Raw genomic sequence first — 23,250 nt, forward strand, 5'->3', positions numbered from 1 at the left:
GGCCAGCATACCTTAAATAAAATAAAATAAAAATAAAAGAAGAATGTGTCTGAGGACACAAATGCCCCCGCTCAAGCTTTGGCTTGTAATGAAAATGGGATGGACAGATGGACGGCAAGACAGAAGGACAGAAAGATGGAAGGTCAAGGGAAACACTTAATGCCCCAGCAGTGATAAAAATCATTTATCCGTGAGGTTTCTGATGATTACAGAATAATAACCCCTACAGAAAAAAAAGTTGAGGGCCATGTGGCGGACAATTTAACTCAACTCAAACCTGGCCAAGCGCTGTATGTTGGATAGATGTCGCTCAACTGGCCCTCAACTGAAGCTGGGCATTAAGTTGAGGAAAAGTTGAGCAATTGATCTTTGGTTTTCATGTAGTTGAGCAAAAGTTGAGCATTCAGACTTTGATTTTTTTGTAGTTGAGCAAAAGTTGAGCATTCAGACTTTGATTTTTTTATAGTTGAGGAAAAGTTGAGCAATTGATCTTTGGTTTTCATGTAGTTGAGCAAAAGTTGAGCAATTAGAAATATGAGCCGGTGATATAAATATTATGTGCCATCTGTTTTCCATTTATCTCTGTGTAGTGCAAGAAGACAGGATGTATCATTATAAATGTAAACAGAGTTTGAGGCCAAATTAAGGGAAGCACATGTTTTTATACATTTTTCTGTAATTACTATAACTCATTACATAAACGATAAAGATAAAAAACAAACAATATTTTTTTATTATAATATATATCAAATATTCTAATTAACAGTTATTATTAGGGGCACATTTCAAAGGGATCACACTGTCACAAATACCCTAAACAACCTCAAACAAATTTTAAATTTGAACTGGGCATGAGCATGCACATGGCAAACAAAGATGTCTTCTAGCTATCATGAACAAAATATGGATTTTACAATGGATGTAGATCAAAAAGTTACAAATAACTGTATTGACATGATTGACATTGATTAGTGCAAATGTATTCTTCTGATGACATGACTCTTGGATTAAGGAAGATTGATGTTTACACATATTTAAGGATAACATCTTTTGGTAAGTACATTGGATTAGAATTTCCACCATTTTGAATAAGTGCATATGCTCTTTTAGTTCAAAATAGTAATATTTAAAGTGCCTTCTTAACTTTTTAGAGTGAAGAAAAAAATTAGACAATATATTTATGCATTAATTTATATATTATCAAAATGTGTAAGACAGGAGACATATTTTTTTTTATTATTAAGACAATTTTTTTTAAAGTATTACTAATAAAATGAGAATCTTCTAATATAATGAATTTGGTATAAAATTAGAGATCTGGGGTATGACTGCCAATAAGACATCTATCCACAAATGACAGATACAGATATGGGCAATAATTTGGTATTGGGACCGTTTCCGATAACGATAGAAAAGTGATAAAATATTGTATTTTGTTGAGAGAAATTGTTGCTCCACCATCAAATGCTATGATTTCTATTAAAATATAGGTGCTTTCTAATCTCCCCTAGAGAGAATTTGAAATAAACAAATGTTTAAGTTTATCAGGCCACTTTTGTATGTCGTTTCTTACCGTTATTTTCGCTTCCGAAGTGCGTAACGCTGCCCGATTTAAAGATAATCGTCGCCTGCAAAATCGTAACTTTTGCTTTCAAATAATAAAGAACATCGATCAAAAAGAATAGTCAGAAGAAATTGCCGAGAACTTTAAGTATTTTTGTAGCAGGTGTAAGAAAAGTAGCGTTACTTTGGTTTCCGATTTCGTAACGCAAATTTTAGATGGTGTAGTCTGCTTTATTGTACTTGAATTATTCATAACAATATGCAAATATGAACTCTCGCGAGATGTTCAAACAGGTAAATCATTGATTATTTACATTCTAGTTTTGTTCTTCGTAATAATTAAGTTAGACAAGAGTGCACACGCTGAAATGTCTCGCCTTCTTTACTAATCATTGATATTATGTTGATAGTCCTAAATATAAAGCTTTATTACAACTGTCACATAAACTTAACATTAACCAAGTAAACTAAACATTGACCAATGAACCATGAAAATGAGGTCAAGGTCAGATGAACCATGCTAGGCAGGCATGTACAGCTAACAATTCTTCCATACAACAAATAGAGTTGACCTATTGCTTATAGTTTAAGAAAAACAGACCAAAACACAAAAACTTAACACTGAGCAATGAACCTTGAAAATGAGGTCAAGGTCAAATAAAACCTGCGTGACTGCCAAATAGATCATAAAATATTTCCATACACCAAATATAGTTGAACTATTGCATATAGTATAAGAAAAACAGACCAAAACACAAAAACTTAACTATAACCACTGAACCATGAAAATGAGGTCAAGGTCAGATGACACCTGCCAGCTAGACATGTACACCTTACAGTCCTTCCATACACCAAATATACTAGACCTATTGCTTATAGTATCTGAGATATGGACTTGACCACCAAAACTTAACCTTGTTCATTGATCCATGAAATGAGGTCGAGGTCAAGTGAAAACTGTCTGACGGGCATGAGGACCTTGCAAGGTACGCACATACCAAATATAGTTGAACTATTGCACATAGTATTAGAAAAAAAGACCAAAACTCAAAAACTTAACTTTGACCACTGAACCATGAAAATGAGGTCAAGGTCAGATGACACCTGCCCGCTAGACATGTACACCTTACAATCATTCCATACACCAAATATAGCAGACCTATGGCATACAGTATAAGAAAAACAGACCAAAACACAAAAACTTAACTATAACCACTGAACCATGAAAATGAGGTCAAGGTCAGATGACACCTGCCAGTTGGACATGTACACCTTACAGTCCTTCCATACACCGAATATACTAGACCTATTGCTTATAGTATCTGAGATATGGACTTGACCACCAAAACTTAACCTTGTTCATTGATCCATTAAATGAGGTCGAGGTCAAGTGAAAACTGTCTGACGGGCATGAGGACCTTGCAAGGTACGCACATACCAAATATAGTTGAACTATTGCACATAGTATTAGAAAAAAAGACCAAAACTCAAAAACTTAACTTTGACCACTGAACCATGAAAATGAGGTCAAGGTCAGATGACACCTGCCCGCTAGACATGTACACCTTACAATCATTCCATACACCAAATATAGTAGACCTATGGCATACAGTATAAGAAAAACAGACCAAAACACAAAAACTTAACTATAACCACTGAACCATGAAAATGAGGTCAAGGTCAGATGACACCTGCCAGTTGGACATGTACACCTTACAGTCCTTCCATACACCGAATATACTAGACCTATTGCTTATAGTATCTGAGATATGGACTTGACCACCAAAACTTAACCTTGTTCACTGATCCATGAAATGAGGTCGAGGTCAAGTGAAAACTGTCTGACGGGCATGAGGACCTTGCAAGGTACGCACATACCAAATATAGTTATCCTATTACTTATAATAAGAGAGAATCTAACATTACAAAAAATCTTAACTTTTTTTTCAAGTAGTCACTGAACCATGAAAATGAGGTCAAGGACATTGGACATGTGACTGACGGAAACTTCGTAACATGAGGCATCCATATACAAAGTATGAAGCATCCAGACCTTCCACCTTCTAAAATATAAAGCTTTTAAGAAGTTAGCTAACGCCGCCGCCGCCGCCGGATCACTATCCCTATGTCGAGCTTTCTGCGACAAAAGTCGCAGGCTCGACAAAAATGACGTTATCGCTATGGGTTACATTTCACACGAAACAGAAGTCCAGTTATTTACTTTTTTTTATTAAAATTGTTTTTGTCGTTCAGTCCAAATCATTTCCGGTCATACGTGAAACGTGTGGCTAACATGTGACTAAGCGCTTACGGCCGGGTATATGAAATATTAGGTCTAAGCATCGTTTTTGTTTCCAACGGGATAGTAGCAAGCATATTATGTAGACTGTTTTCATATTGTTTAAAAAGGGAAAATACAATTTTCAAAAAGATCGCGCCAGGGATCTATTATTTTTCCTACGTGCATAATGTTACCTACGATCTTGAGTGAAAATAAATGCCCAATGGCTTGACAAAATCGATTTCTTATTCGATGGACGTTACAACACACTTTGTTTCCGGATAACGATGAAAAGGGTCCTTGGAAAATTCGATCAACATTACGTTTTTTATCATTCTGCCGATGCTCGTTGAATTGATTTTGCTTTAGCAGAAAATTGTACTTGATATTTTAGGTAAATAAAGCTAATTTAAAAAAAATACATGTTGATATACCGTTACACTTGGATTGTACAGAGTTGGTATCTTTGTCACAATTTTTTTTTTTTTTTTAATTTTAATCATATTCTGCAAACACTTTTCAAAAATGCAATAATATTGTCAAAGGAGAAGTAAACTTTTACCATGCATGACTTGAAAGGAAGTACTTTATCGATTTTAGCCCTCTAAAGAAGGTTAACAAAAATATGTGGAAACCATGTAGATGGTGTACAGGTCACAGATAGCACATGATAGCACATGATGCCTATTATAAGATTTTAATTCCAAGTTAAAAGTTTTTTACTTTACTGGATTAATAGGAATTTGACATTGGAATTAATTGTATAAAACTGGAATTTCAAAACCAATAAATACATTTTTTTGGCTAAAACATCAAGATACAACGATTATGGTATCCTGTATCAATAAAGAAAACGTTGAAATTTCTGAATAAATTGCACTAATTTTTTTCAAAACAAACACATATTTAGGAGTTTAATAGTAATACTATTACATTTAAGACAGACTTTAACCAGAGATGCAAATCTAAATGCATAAGTATGCGAGTAATAAATCAATACACGGAAATGGCCAATGTTGTATCCAGTTCAGTTGTATGCGTCACAATTTCATAGCTTTTCAAAAGTGTTATTTCCCTTCAGGTAAGTAGTGCCGGTTCACTGCCTGCATGGCCAATATATCAAAACACTTTTCTTTTCAACTTAAAAGTAACATTTTGCTTTGAAAATATGTTCACCTAGATATCAAATTTGCCATAAAACATTGCATGAAATAACATGTCACTTTAATGTTGACATGTAAAATAAGCTTTTTACAGTTGCCCTTGCTGAAAGGAACTAGGGTTCTGTTTAATCTAAGGACTTGTGACTTTGAAGATCCGTCATAATTTGTATTGAATGATAAGAAGTTACCATCAAACTTGTGACCTTTAGAGAAACGAGCCCAATAACAACTTACCAGAATTTTTTTTTTTAATCAGATTTATATATTTGTGGTCACAAATTTTGGAAAGAAATTTAGTGAAAAAAACTAGGCTATTCTTTTTGGTATATGAGGTTTTTGGTTATATTTCTGTAATCCATGGTACTTAATTGTAATTTTCCAGCAGTTGTAATGAATGGGTGTAAACAATTAATATAGGATTTCATTGAATTTCTATACACCAACAAAATAATGTTTTGTATATGGAATCTTGTCTTTATAAAAAAGAAGATGTGGTATGATTGCCAATTAGACAACTCTCCACAAGAGACCAAATGACACAGAAATTTACAGCTGAGCTATAGGTCACCGTACGGCCTTCAACAATGAGCAAAGCCCATACCACATAGTCAGCTATAAAATGTCCCAAAATCACAAACGTAAAACAATTCAAACTTTTATTGGATATAAGAAGATTTGGTGTGAGTGCCAATGAGACAACTCTCCATCCAAGTCAAAATTTATAAAAGTAAACTAATATAGGTCAAAGTACGGTCTTCAACACGGAGCCTTGGCTCACACCGAATAGCAAGCTATAAAGGGCCCCAAAAATACTAGTGTAAAACCATTCAAACGGGAAAACCAACAGTCTAATCTATATAAAAACATGCAACTGAACTAGTATACATATTTGTTTAGGGGCCAGCTAAAGGACGCCTCCGGGTGCGGGAGTTTCTCGCTGCATTGAAGACCTATTGGTGGCCTTCAGCTGTTGTCTGCTCTATGGTCGGGTTGTTGTCTCTTTGACACATTCCCCATTTCCATTCTCAATTTTAAATTTTACAAAAAGCAAGGGACAGGGTGGACGTTACAAGATACTACTTATACTGTGGATAAAATGGACATCACTCACATATTGGATGTTCAAAACATTAATATGTTTGTTGGATCATGCTTTTAGTTTTGTGTTCAATAAAATTTAGAAATTTAAAATGTCCTGCATCTTTCCAATTGAATCAAAAGTGAGAGCTGAGAAAGTGCCTCCCAACACCCCATACATTCACTTCTGGAACAGCCCTTTATAGAAAAGTACATTATATAAGATAAGTAGCACTAGCTAGATCTCCCAGTTTTTACAGTGCTTGAATTTTCTGGTTAGTGACGCATAAGCACAAAGTGTTCACCATGCAATTGTGTTACTGAGCTAGCTACCACACTGCATTGGGTTTCTAAGGGCATGAAGGGTTAGTAGGCACATGTGCTACATATAAAAGTGTATAAGAATTATAACAAAAAGCAAGAGAAAATACATTGGTAGTCAAAATCAGTAGATCATGTAGATGCAAGTCGGCGCCCAAAATAATTTATTATAGTGACATCCTAAAGTGCCCTTGTTTCTATATTCTCATAGTTTTTATTGTCTATTGGAAAAAATTATCAAAAACAGTCCTAAATTTAAAAATCAAAGTTATAAGTAACATTATCAAGAAAAAGTTTACTGTACAGATTATTTTAAGCTGATTTTCCAATTAAAATAAAACTAAAGAAATGCTTTCGGTTTCTTATGGTTTCCTGTCGCGTTTAAAAAAAACATTAATTTAACATTGAAAATAGATTTTAAATATTAACATGAAGCAAGTAACACTAGTAATGGTGTTCATTTATGTCTTTTGAAATAAATTGTGCAAAATAAAGAAAATAAAGTTTTGTTTCCTGTTTGGTTTCCTGTCACGAAAACGGTGAATCAAAATGGATTAATTTTTCCTCGAAAAACCCACTTGTTCCATTAATACTATTCTCACACCAACACAACCCACAGAATAAAAGTTAAAGTTTTAGAACTTAAAAAAAAGGATACAAAAAGAAACCAAAGGCCGAATACCAAATTATTGCCCATATATATCTTTTTTTCTGGTTGAACAACACTTTCTGTTTTGGGTATTTTTGCAATGTGCACTTTGAATACCCCCCTTTGTACTGACTGTTGCCATTTTGGTTTATCAAGGGGGGTGGGGGTAGAAATTTTTAAGGAAAGAAAATTGTTTTAGGGTTAAATGAGCATGTACACTTAATACAGTTAATAGGGTAATAGAAATTTTATTAAGGCCTTTATAACTATAATTTAAAACAATTTTGCTTAGACATGGCTAGAGCAATTTTACTAGCCTCTGGTTTAAACTATAGTGTGATCAATCATGAAGACAGCATTTAGAATAATTTTTACAATCATTATACTTTGCTTTATCGAGGTACTCTGACAGTCAACAGATTAAAATAGTGGGGAAGAACAATTTCATAACATTTTTTTTCTCAAATAGTGAAGCAAAGTATCAGACACATTCTTATCTTATATTTAAAAAGCAAGGATAAAGCTGTCATGCAGTCTGTTGTGAGTTAAGATCTTTCAGCAGTATTTTGGCTTTGTAGTCATCAGTTTGCAATGACCAGCTAATGCTCAACTTTTAAAGACCTGGCCCTCAACTATTGGCCACCTAGCCCTCAACTTTTAATGACCTTGCCCTCAACTATTAGCCACCTAGCCCTCAACTATGATATTTTGCTCAACCTTGCTCAACTAATTTGCATAAAGTTGAGCAATTGATAGTTGAGGGCTACCTAATTTGCATGGCAAAAATCCAGGTAGCCCTCAACCGGCCCTCAACTATTTGACGGCCAGCTAGCCTGATTGTCCCACATTATTCTATTATGTTTATTGTTAAATGTTCTTAAATAAACAATATAATTGCTGTTTATTTTGCAATATCAATTTAAAATTAATTATTTCATGAAAATATTAGTAGTTAATGTGAATTTTAGAAATGTGAATATGAATTGTTGAATAAATCAGCAGTTAAAATGCACTTTTGATTAAATAATATAGGTTACAAAAGATATCTTTAATGTAAGGTTAATTTGTAAATCAAATATTAAGATGAGAGGAGACAACCAGGGGATTTATTTTATTTAAGTTTTTATTTAAATGTTAAACACATGCACACAATTTTTTGTTGTTCTTCAGTTGGCTTATTTATGAGCACTCAGACTGAATGGTTTGGAGACTGATTTGAAAGAGAGAAAAAGAAAACAAATTTATAATCACAATGTTTCATAAGCTGATAAGCATATTAAAGATATTTTGTAACTTATTAATTTTACATAATTTAGATAATCAGAGGGCTATAGGCCTCAACCTACGTTCTCACTTAGGAAGGATAGGTACATCAGGACATATATAATTTTGATGAAAAGATGAACAGATGGCTGTTTAACGTCCAGTGGCAAGTTAAATGCATGTTCAGGACGAAAACATGTTGATGTATAAGGAATATGAAACCTACTTTGAAATAATGTGAAATAATTCTTAACATCTGTGTTTTTTTCTCTATACACGTTTTTATTTTAATTTTATTCTTGACACTTCTAAAATTTTCAATTATTCATTTATTCAATTTACATTTTATGTTATTGGAGTCTATTCTGTTTTCTATGAAGTTAAAAACATATTCAGTTTTTGTATTAAACATGTTATATTGTTTTGTATTTATAACAAACTATCACAAAATAAAATAAAATATGTAAATACCAACTTTCCTCCATGTAAATTTATAAGTAACATTGATTAATTACGTGTAATAATTATCTGATACACAAATAAATTACTATCAAAACAATTCCTGATTGTCCAACATTTACACTTCTCAATTGTCCCACAAACATCTTTCCGATTGTCCCACATAATTTCATCCCTTTTTTACCTGTAATTTTAAAAAGTGGGACAATCAGGAATACACCCAAGTAACATAAGGAGAATCTATATAACAATCAAAACTCGCCTTCTAAGAATCTAAAGTACTATGGGTAATCTCATTGCTCGTACACCAAAAAGTAAATAACGTATATCATTGGTTCAATTTCCATTGTTTGGGAGGTTTAATCAAATCACAATGTTTTGGTGTATGCTTTTGAAAATATTACCCAGAATGCATTAGATTCTGATCCTGCAAAGTGGGGGCAGACTAATTTGAAATTAACCAATTAATGTACCTCAAAATGAAATGAGATATTGCATCCTTCTTTGTGCCATCAATCAAACATTCGGAATCAACAACATTCCCAGCATGATGGACCACATCAAACAGTCTCACCCTGTCATTCTTTGCCTCGTAAATTTTCATTAGGAAGTTGAGTCTCTTTTCAGCAAACCTCTCCAAATTTTGCAGCGATATAGTTCCACTAGGTGGTTCTAGGTAAAATGACATGGAGAGGATTGTAGATACTTTTCATCTATGTACAGCTTTTAATCTTGTATCTATTTTCTTGCCAGAACTTGGAATTTCTAAAACAACAATGCTCATATATTGCATATCATGTATATTATAATTTATTCATGTAAATATGTTGTACTTAGATAAAACATAAATTAGATTGTTACTATTTACAATCAGCAGATACTTTAAATTCAGAAATTATTGTTTTTATTAAATGCAAAAATGTGACAGTTTCGATATCAGGTTCACAATAATAAAAACTTGCATTGATAATCTTCTGTAACAATATCATGATTATGTCATGGTAGATAATTCACTTCAGTAAGTCAAGAAGTTTTTCATGGAGACTGAAACATTTTGGTATCTACAGTCAGACACTCACTGTGTTTCTTTTCATTCCCAAGCAAATGTAGTAATGTTCGTGTCTATAGACCAATCCAAGCTGTTTTCATGAATGAGTTACACAGGCTGACCCATGATCATGTATAAATAACATAAGCATTGTGACATAAGAAAATTATGTGAATATGCAAGGAAACAAGACATTTCAGGCGTCGAGCCAGCTTGATCTTGGTCGATTCGGCCATGTAATAAAAGTAGTTTTGGCCATACTTTTATTCTATATACATGTATAAAGAGATTTACTTGTATATTCTTTCATTTATACACCTTTTATAACTTTATTGCACTTTTATAGTAATGATCATCATGATGTTTTATCAAAAAAAAAAGTTTTTAAAGGTTCTGTAGATCGAATTTTACAAATCCAGATTTAAAGTGAATAGAAATACATTATTTCATCACTTTTAACCTTCATATGATGTGGGAACCAGTGTTAAGATAAGAACTAATACAATATTTTGTTCTTTTTGTTTCTTTTTTCTTTTTGGTTGACCTGCCATAGGAGGCAACTGTCTACATGCCTCCACATGATTTTCACAAAATGACACTCATTAAGCATACAAAAAGGTGACAGTCTTGTTTTAACAAGTTGATTAGTTTATTATGAGACACACGCCTTTGTCAATCACTAAGACACTAATTTTATCACTTAGCTAATCCAATTATCTGATTTAATATACAAATGTATCTGTAGTGGAGTAGATTATCTAATATTATAATTGCAAAAAATGTATTTTTTAATCCAGTACAGCATTATTATCATGATTATGATATTTTGAAGCAAAACAATACATTAATTTTTTTTTTCATCAAATGTTTTATCGATCAATTGGCATAATAGATGTGGGGGTATATATTTTCGAGGCTTCATAATCTACCGATATAATATAAAAATTTTAATCTTTACCTGGCTCTGCCAACTGTGACATTTTCTCAGTCTAATTATATATAGAGAAATATTTACTTACCTCTTATTTTTTTATTCAAAACATTGACAAATGATCGATAAGCACAGACATTAAGAAAAAGGCATAATGGACAGAAACGATCAAGGCTGAAGTGGTGTATGGACGAACGGGTTTATGGCCGAAACGTCTCAAAAGCAATATGCACGAATTTGAAAGTTCTCTTTATGGCTATATACATTGAATCTGTTTTTGAATTCTGTTAAAGGTGACATGACAGGGTTTTCAAATTTTGTTTCAACTGTTTATTTATACAAACTTTCCCCAAAAATACATTGATAGCAACACAAGTGTCAAATATTTGATAAAATATGTATTTTAATGCAACGACCTATCGATTTGTTAAATATGCATATTTCCATCCCGGAAGTCACTCAGAACGAGGTTGCTATGTCACGGGTTCCAATCGTTCATATTGGCATTAGGGAATCGCACAAATTTATTTTCGATTACTAGCCAACAAAACGCATGACCGTGATAAACAATGCATGATTCTTAGTGTGGCGATGGATTCAACAATAGAATTAAAAAGAATAGTGACATGATATTTTCTGTTTTCGAATGACCCACAGAATTAGAAGGCGTGATGATAGGACTTTTTACCAAACCCCAATCTACACTTTGTTCCCCCCATATTCATAAAGAATCCAGATTTGGGGTCTCAGGTGCCATGCCACGAGGTCATCAAAGATCACAGGTGTGCATGTGATTGAATTTCGCAATGTTAGGTCTTGTTTGAAGTTGTAAGGTGCAGGTGTCAGGCCACATGGGTGATTGATATAAAGACATAGTTATTATGCAATATTACTTCATATGCTGAGCTCTGACTTTGTGTACATCTTTGATTTAGGTTTTGCCAAGGGCAGGTGAGGTAGGAGTATAAGATATGTATAGATTATAACATACCCTTTTCCATATTGGCCCTGGAATCATCCCAAGACTCCCATATCGGCCTCAAGGCTTTAGCCAAGAGCCAATATGGGTCGAGGGATGATACCAGGGCCAAAGCCTTGAGGCCGATATGGGAGTCTCGGGATGATACCAGGGCCAATATGGAAAAGACATGTTATAATCTATCACATATTTAAGTTCTGCAGAAAAGAGAAAAAAGTTCAATTATAACAATTTAATGAAATATAACAGGTAAAATCTTTAAAATTTTATCACAAAAGTTTTATCACATTTTCATTTAGTTTTTATCATTTACCATGTTTACTCCATATAAATTTATTGCCACATTTCCACTTATTTTGGAATATGGCAATACACAATTGCGTAATTCTCTGGCACTTTTTAACCACTCCTTTAGAATTTTAATGTCACTTTCAGTTTTTTTCCTTGTTAGTGTTTTTCATTTGCTCTACAAAGTCTGCTGTATCCCTTTCCTCCACTGATATGAAACGAGCACCGTCATTGTTCGCCATTGTCGTTAAGGACGCAATGACGTCATGTCATTTGGAATCAGGGCACAATAACCAATAGCCAGGTTACCTCTTTTTTGCTCCAGGCAATTTTGAGGTTATTACATATGCAAAACCCAACGTATTCGTAACAAATATGTGATAAGATAAGATATTTTTAGATGTAGGAGTTATTGTTTCAGAAACACAGGTATTACTACATTTGTACCTGATGTTCAATGAATACCTGTAGTACAGCCATACAAGAGAGTCGTAATGGGGGTACCTTCATGACGAATAACGGTAAAACATCTTGCCAAATAATGTTAACGGTAATTTTTGGTGCATAACAATAAAATGTACACTTTCTTTTTGACAATAAAAAAAACGACTGATTTTGATGAAAAAATTCTTTCCAAAAATAACAGTAACGGTTAATCAATTTTAATTATTTGATACCTCTGATTAATCACAATAAGGATATCTTGACAAATCACGATAAAATTTTAACCAATTTGACGCTAACGGTAGTTGAAAATTATTGTTTGATGCCTGACGGTGAAGGGCATTCCTACCCTCATACAATACACCTTATCGCTATTCCTGCTTGACCCGAGAATCTGTCCCGCTCGAACTTTTGACGTCATACAACAATCACTTTTCCATTGTGGCTTCAGACATTTTCTATTATGACGTCAAAATTTTACGGGAACTTGTGTGATGTCCAGTAATGGCAGACAAATAGCGATAAGGTGTATTATACCCTACATGCCCTATGCCCCACTGAATAAATACCCAAACCAATTGTGATAACTTATACACAACCTGTATATAGATTTTTTTTTTTTTGCTTTTAAGAATATGCAGATATAAAAAAAATTATTGCAATATGCATTCTTTGAAATTGACTAATATTCCTGTATGCATGAGAGTCTATAATAATATCATAAGAAATCCGTTTGCTCAACATTATTTTCATTTGGCATACGGTTTGTCATTGCCATACCTACTTCAAGACATATTTAAGCTTTTCAACAGGTCAATGAACATTTATTATAACCGATGTGTGTGACCAGAGACATATAATACAAGAGATTCGCAACTCTAGTAGAGTCTATATAACAGCCAATGAAATGACGTGGCCACCGGAAAGCCGATTATTCCGATGGATTTATGGGTAAAAACTCGCTATTGTGAAAAAAGTTCTACGCCTCACGATTTTTCTAATGGATAATGCCGATACCTTTCACAGCTAAAGCATGCAAGTATATCTAAAAGTTACAAAAAACTAATTCTTATAATTTGTTATTGATAAAATGTGTTCTAATAAAGGTTGTCCAAAGGATCCAGATAATTATAGAGCTATAACATTAATTAGTTGTATAGGGAAATTATTTACTTCCATAATCAATACTCGATTGAATTTTTTTGCAAATGAAATTTCACTTATACATGAAAATCAGGCTGGTTTTAGAAAGGGGTATTCAACTGTAGACAATATTTTTGTACTTCATGCACTCATAGAGCTGTATTTCTCATTTGGCAAAAAACTTTTTTGTACTTTTGTAGACTTTCGGAAAGCATTTGATACGGTATCAAGATCTGGTTTATGGGGAAAACTTCAATTGAGTAATATCAAAGGGAAGTGCTTCAAAGTTATTTTTAATATGTACCAAGGAATCAAATCATGTGTAAAATATAATGGATGTCAGTCAGATTTTTTCCCCTGTTTAGCAGGTGTAAGACAGGGGGAGAATTTATCGCCTTTTTTGTTTTCAATTTTTCTTAATGACCTAGAAGACTACTTTAAGAGTCTAGATGGGATTCCACTAGTAACTGTAAAAGAAAAGTTTCAAAGTGAATTGCACATATTTTTTGAATTATTTGTTATATTATATGCAGATGATACTGTAATTTTATCTGAAACAGAAGAATGTATGCAGCGATCACTAAACATTTTTCAGTTATATTGTGAAAAGTGGAAATTAGAAGTAAATTTAAATAAAACAAAGGTTATGATTTTTAGAAAGAGGAAAAGTAAAAAGAAATTTAAATTTTTATTACAAGACAAAGAACTTGAGATTGTTGAAAAATTTTCTTATTTAGGTGTTATCTTTAAATATAACGGTACTTTTTTAGATACCAAAAAGAAACTTATTGATCAAGCACAAAAATCGATGCATTTTATACAAAGAATTGTTAGAAACGAAAACATTCCTATAGATTTGCAACTGAAATTATTTGATTCCATGATAGAACCAATTCTTTTATATGGTTCTGAAGTTTGGGGTTTTGAGAATTTGAAAATTATTGAACAGATGCATTTGAAATATTGCAAAAGAATTTTAAAAGTTCGAAATACTACACCCAATTTTATGGTGTATGGAGAATTGGGAAGATTTCCTCTGCAAATTCGAGTTAAATGTAGAATGATTTCGTATTGGTGTAAAGTTGTAAACAATAGTAGTAAACTTAGTAGTGCTTTGTACAGGCTGATGTTATCATTGAAGAATCATGGTCATTATGCTTTCAAATGGATTGATTCTGTAGAATCAATATTTAACAACACTGGTCTAGGATACATTTTCATGAATCAAATTGGCTTTTGTGATAAAAATTATCTCGACCGAATATTGAGTGATCAGTTTATTACCTCATGGTTTGGCGATATAGAAAATTCATCTCGGGGACAATTTTATGGGACATTTAAAAAGGACTTTGGATTAGAAAAATATCTGATCAGACTATCTGAACAGAACAGAGGGTGGGTAACTAAATTAAGGACATCGAACTTACGTATTCCAATCGAGACAGGCCGTTGGCAAAATATACCTAGACCAGAGAGAATATGTACATTATGTCATAAATTTGTTGGTGATGAATTTCATATTTTATTTGTATGTCAACATGATTCTATTGTTAATTATAGAAACCAATACTTACCTAGATATTATACTATTAATCCGCAATACATTAAAATGGAGGGATTATTGTCCGTATGTAATATGGAAGTCTACAAACGACTATCATTATTTATTAAGAAAATTGCTTGTTTATTCTAAAATATTTACAAATGTATTTCTATGTGTTTAAATAGTACTGCATGCTCATTTCGTCATTCAATTGTTTGTGTATTATACTTTGACCTCATGTTACACATTTATGTGTCTGAGCGTTATCAATAAATCTTGAAATCTTGAATGATGAGATTAATCAAATACAAATAAAGTTAAAACTCGGCCCATTTTACTTCACCTCCTATTGCCGTAGAAACCATTTGATCTCCCAATTTTTTTTCTTAAAACTTGGAAATATGCTAATAAATATATAATTTTATAGGCAATAATACTCCCAAATGTTGTTTCGTGAAAATAAGACTATTTTCGTAAAATTTGATCCAATAGTGTTTTTGTTCTTCAAAATTATCAACAAATGTGGCGATTTTTTCTTATTGGTACCCGAAGCCAGCTGTGCTAGTACTATCATTTAATCTCGTAAAACTTGGAAATATGAGGACGATGTTATGTCGTGAAAATAGGACCAGTTTCGTAAAATTTGATCTAACAGTTATTTCTAAAAATATCAACAAAGGTGACTATTATTTTGTTATTTATACACACAGCCAGCTATGCTAATTTTATCAATCTGTTTCGTCAAAACTAGAAATTTACAAATAAATATGTCAAATTATGGGGATATATATTACTCCCAATTTTGTTTTTTCTTTTCTTTTCTTTTTTTTTTTAAACTGGCTAAATATTGAAATTGTTCATGGACAAATTTCCTTAAATCAGTCCTTCATTTTCGTGCACTACGAAATTTATAGCCTGCATTTTGTTAGGCAATTTATTTATTTTTCAATCTGTTTATGGCAAAGTTGTTTATTTTCTCCTATTCTGAAGTCATTGTTTTTTTCTTCTTTTTAGAGTGCCAAAGATGAACGAATGCAGTAAATTTACAAAAGGAGTAAAATTTTCCTAGTAAAGGAAACCTTCTGCTGGTCGTAATATTATGAATGAGCTTCATGCATCTGTTGTCGTTTCAGACTACGCTTCGCATTCAAAACATGAACTTAATTCATTTTTAAATTAAAATCGTATTGAGGACATTTCAATGGTGACTGCAAAAGATATATATATATATATATATTTGATAATAAAAGACTTTATTTACAGCAAGGATTTGTATATGTATACACACAAAGAATTATAGTTGGTACGAGTTAACTTTTTTGGTACGAGTTTACGTGGTACGAGTTTACAATGGTACGAGTTAACTTGCTTCCCACACAAACAATCTTACTTTTAAACTGCCATCTCTTTACCCCAGAATAAAAAGACAAAAACCACTACAAATGATTAAAAGACAAAAACCACTACAAATGATTGTCTCGTGGAAATAAGGTTATAAAATACTTTTTAAATAGTGTCTTCCATGTTGCTTTGATGTATGACCTTGGCTCCCACTTCAATGTTGTGTTTTTTTATAGATTTTTTGTTGCTTCGAAGACACACATATCCATCTATGTATGCAGTATTGTCAATTGTTTTTGTTGGTGGGTCTCTCGCTTATGTTTTCGTCCTTTTCACTATCAACAAAGAGTTCGTTATCAGTTTATTCAACTTGGAGTATATCTAAGTCGTAACTATTAAGATTGTCATCCCACGAAATAAAATCGGAATTTTCCATATTGCGTGCACATAAATGAAGCTTTATTCAAATGAGAAATTAATTGTAATTTTCTTAAATATAAATTCTCAATACACACTTCGAACATGAAGAAACAATAAATTTACCGACAATCATTTAAAAAACAACTCAATGCAAGCCTATGATGAAACTGTCAAACAACACTTAGAAATCAAACATTTACCGACAATCCTACAGAAAAAACGCAATGCAAGCCCAATAAATGATGAATATAAAAATAAATAGAATTTTAATAATTTATAAATATCAAGAATAAAAAACAAAGCCTATCATGATTAACAATTAATTAACAAATAAATTAAGTTTTTTTCCACATTAATTAATTTTACATTTTGTGAATTGTATTTTTGGAAAGAGTGTGGATACCTGTGGTGTAACAACTTCTTGTTTACAAGGTGTCAATTAAAACTCATTATTTATAACATGTTCGTGATTTACCTGGTCATCGAATAATTCAAACCTAATATACATGTCACACTGTGAAATTATGTCTCCGAGACAGGTGTTTATTCAATAGAAACCCATTATGTAACTATCAAATAAAATGAACTCTGACACAATTTATCAAGTGTTAATTATTTAATATCAGGTTTTTTTTTTAATACAATATCAAATTATGTCTCTTTTTCAATAATACAAATCTAAAATCAAAATAACATTAAAATAAATAATTATATATGTACTCAAATTATTAAATTAATTATGATAAATTTAACACTGAAACAGTTTATGTTATGCTTAAACATTCGTCCTTACTTCGAGTACTTTTAATACTTTTATTAATGACTTTATTACCTAAGGTGATCTCGCGAGGTTTAACTAGTGGCCGCGTGTTATTACGGGATTTCGCCGAGTTGCGAATCTCTTGTATTATATGTCTCTGGTGTGACTATTCCCTACCGTCCTCTAATCTATCATGCCAAAGTTCCTGCGTTTTATTTTATAAGTCTTATGAGTCATTCATGTCTCGTCTTCCATTAGTTACCTTTGGACAGGACAGGAACGGGAATTACTGCTTCGTGCTCCTTACTTACTTACTTCAGACATCTTCTAAGTGCTAATGTTCGTAAATGATATGATCGTTTTGTTTTTTAAATTTGGCGCAAAGCCTTCAACACAAAAGAGTAAAATAATTGATACACCTAATAACCAATTTGGTACCTTAAAACAGAAAGAAATGCGAATGGTCTTCAATTGGCGAATACCATCCGCAAAATGACGTAAAGACATACAGTAAAACTGGGACCAAAAGATAGGGGACTATTATTTTTTACCCAAGAAAAAGGATGGGGTTGCTGGACAAATTATATAGGAGAGATGAAAATATCCCTCCTTTAGTCAGATAGTATATTTTTTAACAAAATTCAATAGGGTTATATATATGGCAACTTTTTTCTGCAAAATTTGATAAGTTTTATCAGAGACATATAAAACAATAATGTCTCTGGTTTCAAATTGTACATGATCAAATTTGCATGTCCTGTTCAACGGTATGTAGAATCATGGGACATCATGCTCAGCGCCTCACTACAGTATGTGAAGGGTTACTTCAGTCAAGGATTTGTATAGTAGGATCTTACTATACAAATCCTTGCTTCAACGAGTCTTCTTCTTTCATTAATCAGCAACGGAAAAATACCATCACGCAGATGATGTGTCATCAAGTGCAGGTGCTGACCGTACAAGTTGTGATCAACAAAACCGAAAAAATAAATAAATATATACAAGTTTAAAATTGTGGTCGGTGCAGGATAAAAACAAGGATGATCTTTACAGCATCACTGTGTCTCTGGTCTCAGGATGGAAGTGTGACCAGAGGTTTTCCTTGAAAGTATCCGAGTCGGTGTCAGTTGCGATGTTTCCTGGTAGATGGTTCCAGTCTCGGATTGTTCTCGGGTAGAAGCTGAATTAATTTTGCTTCCATGTTATGTAAAACTATTTAATATTATATTATGCACTGGTTTTTATCCAAAACATTGGAAAACAGGGTATATTATACCAATATTTAAATCAGGTTCAAAATATGACCCTTCTGATTATAGAGGTACATGTATTGCTATTCTAAGTTGTATTGGAAAGTTGTTTAATTCCATTCTTAATAATAGATTTGATAGTTATTTGACTAAGTTTAATGTAATTTCTGAATCACAGATTGGTTTTCAGAAAAAATCAAGAACAGTAGATCATATGTTTATTTTGAGGACCCTAATTGAAAAAACTTACTTATACACATGTTTTGTAGATTTTAGGAAAGCTTTTGATTCTGTAGTTCATGAAGCCTTGTTGTTAAAACTCCAAAACATTGGGATAGGGGGTTATTTTTATAATATTATTAAGAACATGTATAATAATAATTTTTTACAAGTTAGATTAAATGATAAATTAACAGATAAACTTAAAGCTAACATTGGAGTTAGACAAGGGGATAATCTAAGTCCCAATCTTTTCAAGATATTTGTCAATGATTTGCCGTGTATTTTTGATGATTACTGTGTACCAGCTGAAATAGGAAGTACAAAACTTAATTGTTTAATGTATGCCGATGATGTTGTGCTTCTTTCTACTAGTCAAACAGGTTTGAGTAGATGTTTAAATAAATTAGAAGAACATTGTAAAAGTTGGTGTATTCAGGTTAATCTTAAGAAAACAAAAATTGTAATTTTTAACAAAGGTGGTAAAATGATTAAAAGTAACTTTTATTTTAATGGTGAACCAATTGAGAATGTTAGAAATTATAAATATCTAGGTGTTATTTTTTCTGCTTCTGGAAGTTTTTCTACGGCTAGATATGATTTGTATCAAAGGGGATTAAAAGCTTTTTTCAAGTTAAAAAGTACTTTCGGTGAAAACATCCCAAAAATTGATAGTTGTTTACATATCTTTGACCATACAATAAAGCCAATTTTAACATATGGCTCAGAAATTTGGGGAACTTGTAATTTTAATTTTTCAAAATGTCAAACAAACAGCCCCTTTGAAATTGAGAAAAAATTTAGTAAGTTTGATTGCGAGAACTTAAGTTTAAAGTTCTACAAATACATTCTCGGGGTAAATAAAAAGTCATGTAATTTAGCTTTTATGGGAGAGTTAGGTCGTACTCCATTGCATATTGAAATCATTTGTTCTATTCTTAAATTTTTACAAAGAATTAATGGTTTAGAAAAGGATCATTTGTTAAAACAAGCCCTATTCACAAGTATTGACACTCACAAATGTAATAAGTCATCTTGGTATTCTAATATTGTATATATTTTAAGATGTATTGATGTTGATATGGAAAGTTTTGACATTGAAAAAGTTAAAAATATTTTGATTAGTAGATATAGGATTTACTGGAAAAATACTATAGAAGATAATGCAAATGTTAACAAAGGAAAATTGCGTACTTATTTTAAATTTAAAAACATCTTCAAAAGGGAAGCATATTTAGTCAAGTTAATGAATTTCAGTATCGAAAAAGCTTAACTCAATTTAGAATCAGTGCTCATCAGTTAGCTTTTGAGAAAGGTAGATATAAAAAAATCGATAAAGATATAAAAGATTTTGTGGGCAGTGTAAAAATATGCAGGTTGAAGACGAGTTTCATTTTGTAATGGAATGCACTGCTTATGAAAAGGAACGGAATTGTATTCTTAATGAAGCATGCATTCAATGTAAAAACTTCCCTTTTATTTCAAAGTATGAACAATTTATTTGGTTAATGTCATGTGAGTCTGAAAATGTTCATATGTCAGTGTCAAGATTTATAAGTACTTGTTTTGAAATAAGAGAAAATTTGCATTCCGGTAACTAACTAAATATACATGTAGTAGTGCTGTTACAGTAGTTTATTTATTTGTATGTATTAGGGAGGGTTAATATTCTATTTTATTTATTTTCAAACTCCATCTGGTATGGAGTATAGTTATTTAATCGTTTATTTTTAATGTAATATATCTAAAAAAATACTGTATAATTAATACTATATATATATATGTATATGCTCGGAAACGGGCCCTTTAATTGGATTCAATAAATATTCTTATTCTATTCGGAGGTGTTGCATTGTGTCTGCATGATGCTGACTGTGTGACTATGACGTGTTTTCCTGTTGTTGACGAGGTAGTATTTGGGAATAGTCGATCATTTGTTGCTATGTTTTATGGTTTATACAGGATCATAATAAAAACGTAAACGGCTGTGTATGATGAAGGCAAGTTGTCCAGCAGTGAATCTTTATTTAAAAAATAAATTGAAATATCAAAAAAATATTGCATAATCAAATAATTCTAGTCAAAGTTAGTGCAGTTATTGAACGACAGGCAATTTCCTTCTGTCTTTTAGAAAATATGATATAATAGACAATGATTCGTTTGTTTTACTTTAACTTTTAAAATAAGAAGATGTCATTTGTGCAGTGGTATTATATTGCCAATGAGACAACTCTCCGCCAGAGACCAAATTGCATATAGAAGTTTTACAGCTATAGATTACCGTACGGACTTCAACAATGAGCAAAACAGCATTGTCAGCTATAAAATGCGCTAAAATGACCAATGTAAAACAATTAAAACGAGAAAACTAACGGCCTGATTTATGTAAAAAACAATGCGAAAATTCAAAAAAAACCCCGGAAAAATGATATACAGCAACAAACAACAACCAATGAATTACAGGCTTCTAACTTGGGACAGGCACATACAGAATGTTGCGGGGTTAAACATGTAAGCGGGCGCCCAACCCTTCCCCTAATCCTGGGAAAGTGGTGCAAAAGAACAGCACAAGAACTGTACAAAACAATAAACTAACTTCTTATTTTATCGACTGTCTCTATCAGATTTTGCCGGAATATTTTGGTTTTAACCTTCATAACTTTATAAATTTGGCATGTGACACTGTCTCTGAAAAAAGTCCTATATATATATATAAATACCTTATACCAGAGACAATTACATGTCTGAACATGGAATCTGGGATGTTTCGCAAATTAAATTAACAAATCAAGTTTCTTCACATCCATAACTTGTCAAAGGTAAGTGTTTTGGACATTGATATTCACTGTAGCCATGCTTATCAAAAAAAGGATGCTCATGTTTTTTTGACAGTCAAGAGAAAGGAGAGATCAATTATTTTGGAGAAAACTTCATTGAAGAGATACAAAAAAAAATACATTACAATAATATTTAACACGCTCTCTTTGAGGGTCCCAACGGTTGTCTGTTGCCAGGCAAACGTTGTTTTTTCTCCATATTTACCATACATATCATCAGTTCCATACAGGGTAAAAAAAATGTACACCCTCATCCCACTACACCAACATTGCAGAACCTGCAACTTTTTCGTGAACATGCATGAAATATTTGGCACTGGACGTTAAACAAACACTAGTCACTGATTACCCTATAAAGAGTCAACATATTCATCTTCGTTGTTTGAATTGTAAAAAGTCGGGGTCATGAATCTGGAAAAATCTAAGATGAGCCAAATATTTAATTGGTTAGTTGATTGATTGGCGTTTAGTGCTATTTTCGGAACTATTGGCTTTTTCGTGGCGGACAGTTTTTATATTGGTTGAGGAAGCCGGATTGCCCGGAGAGAACCACCGACCTTCTGCAGGAAAACTAACAATCCTTGTCAATCAAATTGGAGTCAATCGTACCTGCCACGTGCGGGGTCGATCTCACAACCTCGATGTTGACAGGCCAGTGATACAGAAGATGAGCAAATTAGACCACTCGGCTATCGAGGCTCCTGAATTACAAATGGATAACTCCGTATTTCAAATTGATTTTAAGGCCTCTGCTTTCAAAAAGGCATCATGATTGATAAAGAAGATGAAGATAGAAGAACATTTATTTTTTATGTTTCTCTTTCTGAAAAACTACAGAAGATGTATATATAGGACATACAGTAATACAGCAGTATATTAAAAATCAAATTTCAAATTTGTCGTTTTTAACATTAAAGTGATGAACCTAATGGATACCTTGGTTTGAACCAGTTTTTTTTTATCAATCTTTTGATTCCGTTTCGATTGGAGACGAATGCACCTGCCACGTGCTGGATTCGAACTCCCAACCTCAGTGTTGACAGCTATGCTAGTGATGCAGTAGTTGGATTACTTAGACAACTTGGCCACCAAAGTCCCTAGAATTAATGAAGTGACAAGGCAAATGAAATTTTTGAAAGTAGTATGTTTGTCTGAACTATTTAGTTATTTGTAAATGAAGGTTACCGAACGTGCAGGAATATATGCCAGTCGACTGGTATGCTTTCTACACACAGGAGCTCGTATCAGATATGGTACTTTTTAGGGGGGAT

At 32.4% G+C, this 23,250-nt stretch overlaps 1 protein-coding gene across 1 annotated transcript in view; it reads right to left on the reverse strand.

Moving 5' to 3' along the window:
- Window positions 1-18,043, reverse strand: part of LOC127717709 (uncharacterized) — a 31,759-nt gene extending 13,716 nt beyond the window's left edge. Inside the window, exons 1-2 of the mRNA XM_052223472.1 lie at window positions 17,936-18,043; window positions 9,250-9,541 (exon numbers count right to left, since the gene is read on the reverse strand). Coding sequence (XP_052079432.1) covers window positions 9,250-9,464 — 215 coding nt within the window. The 5' untranslated portion in view covers window positions 9,465-9,541; window positions 17,936-18,043. The remainder of the gene's footprint in view (window positions 1-9,249; window positions 9,542-17,935) is intronic.
- Window positions 18,044-23,250: the final 5,207 nt, after the last annotated feature.

Source organism: Mytilus californianus, unplaced genomic scaffold (assembly GCF_021869535.1).
Source record: "Mytilus californianus isolate M0D057914Y unplaced genomic scaffold, xbMytCali1.0.p SCAF_10, whole genome shotgun sequence".
Classification (NCBI taxonomy): Eukaryota; Metazoa; Mollusca; class Bivalvia; order Mytilida; family Mytilidae; genus Mytilus; species Mytilus californianus.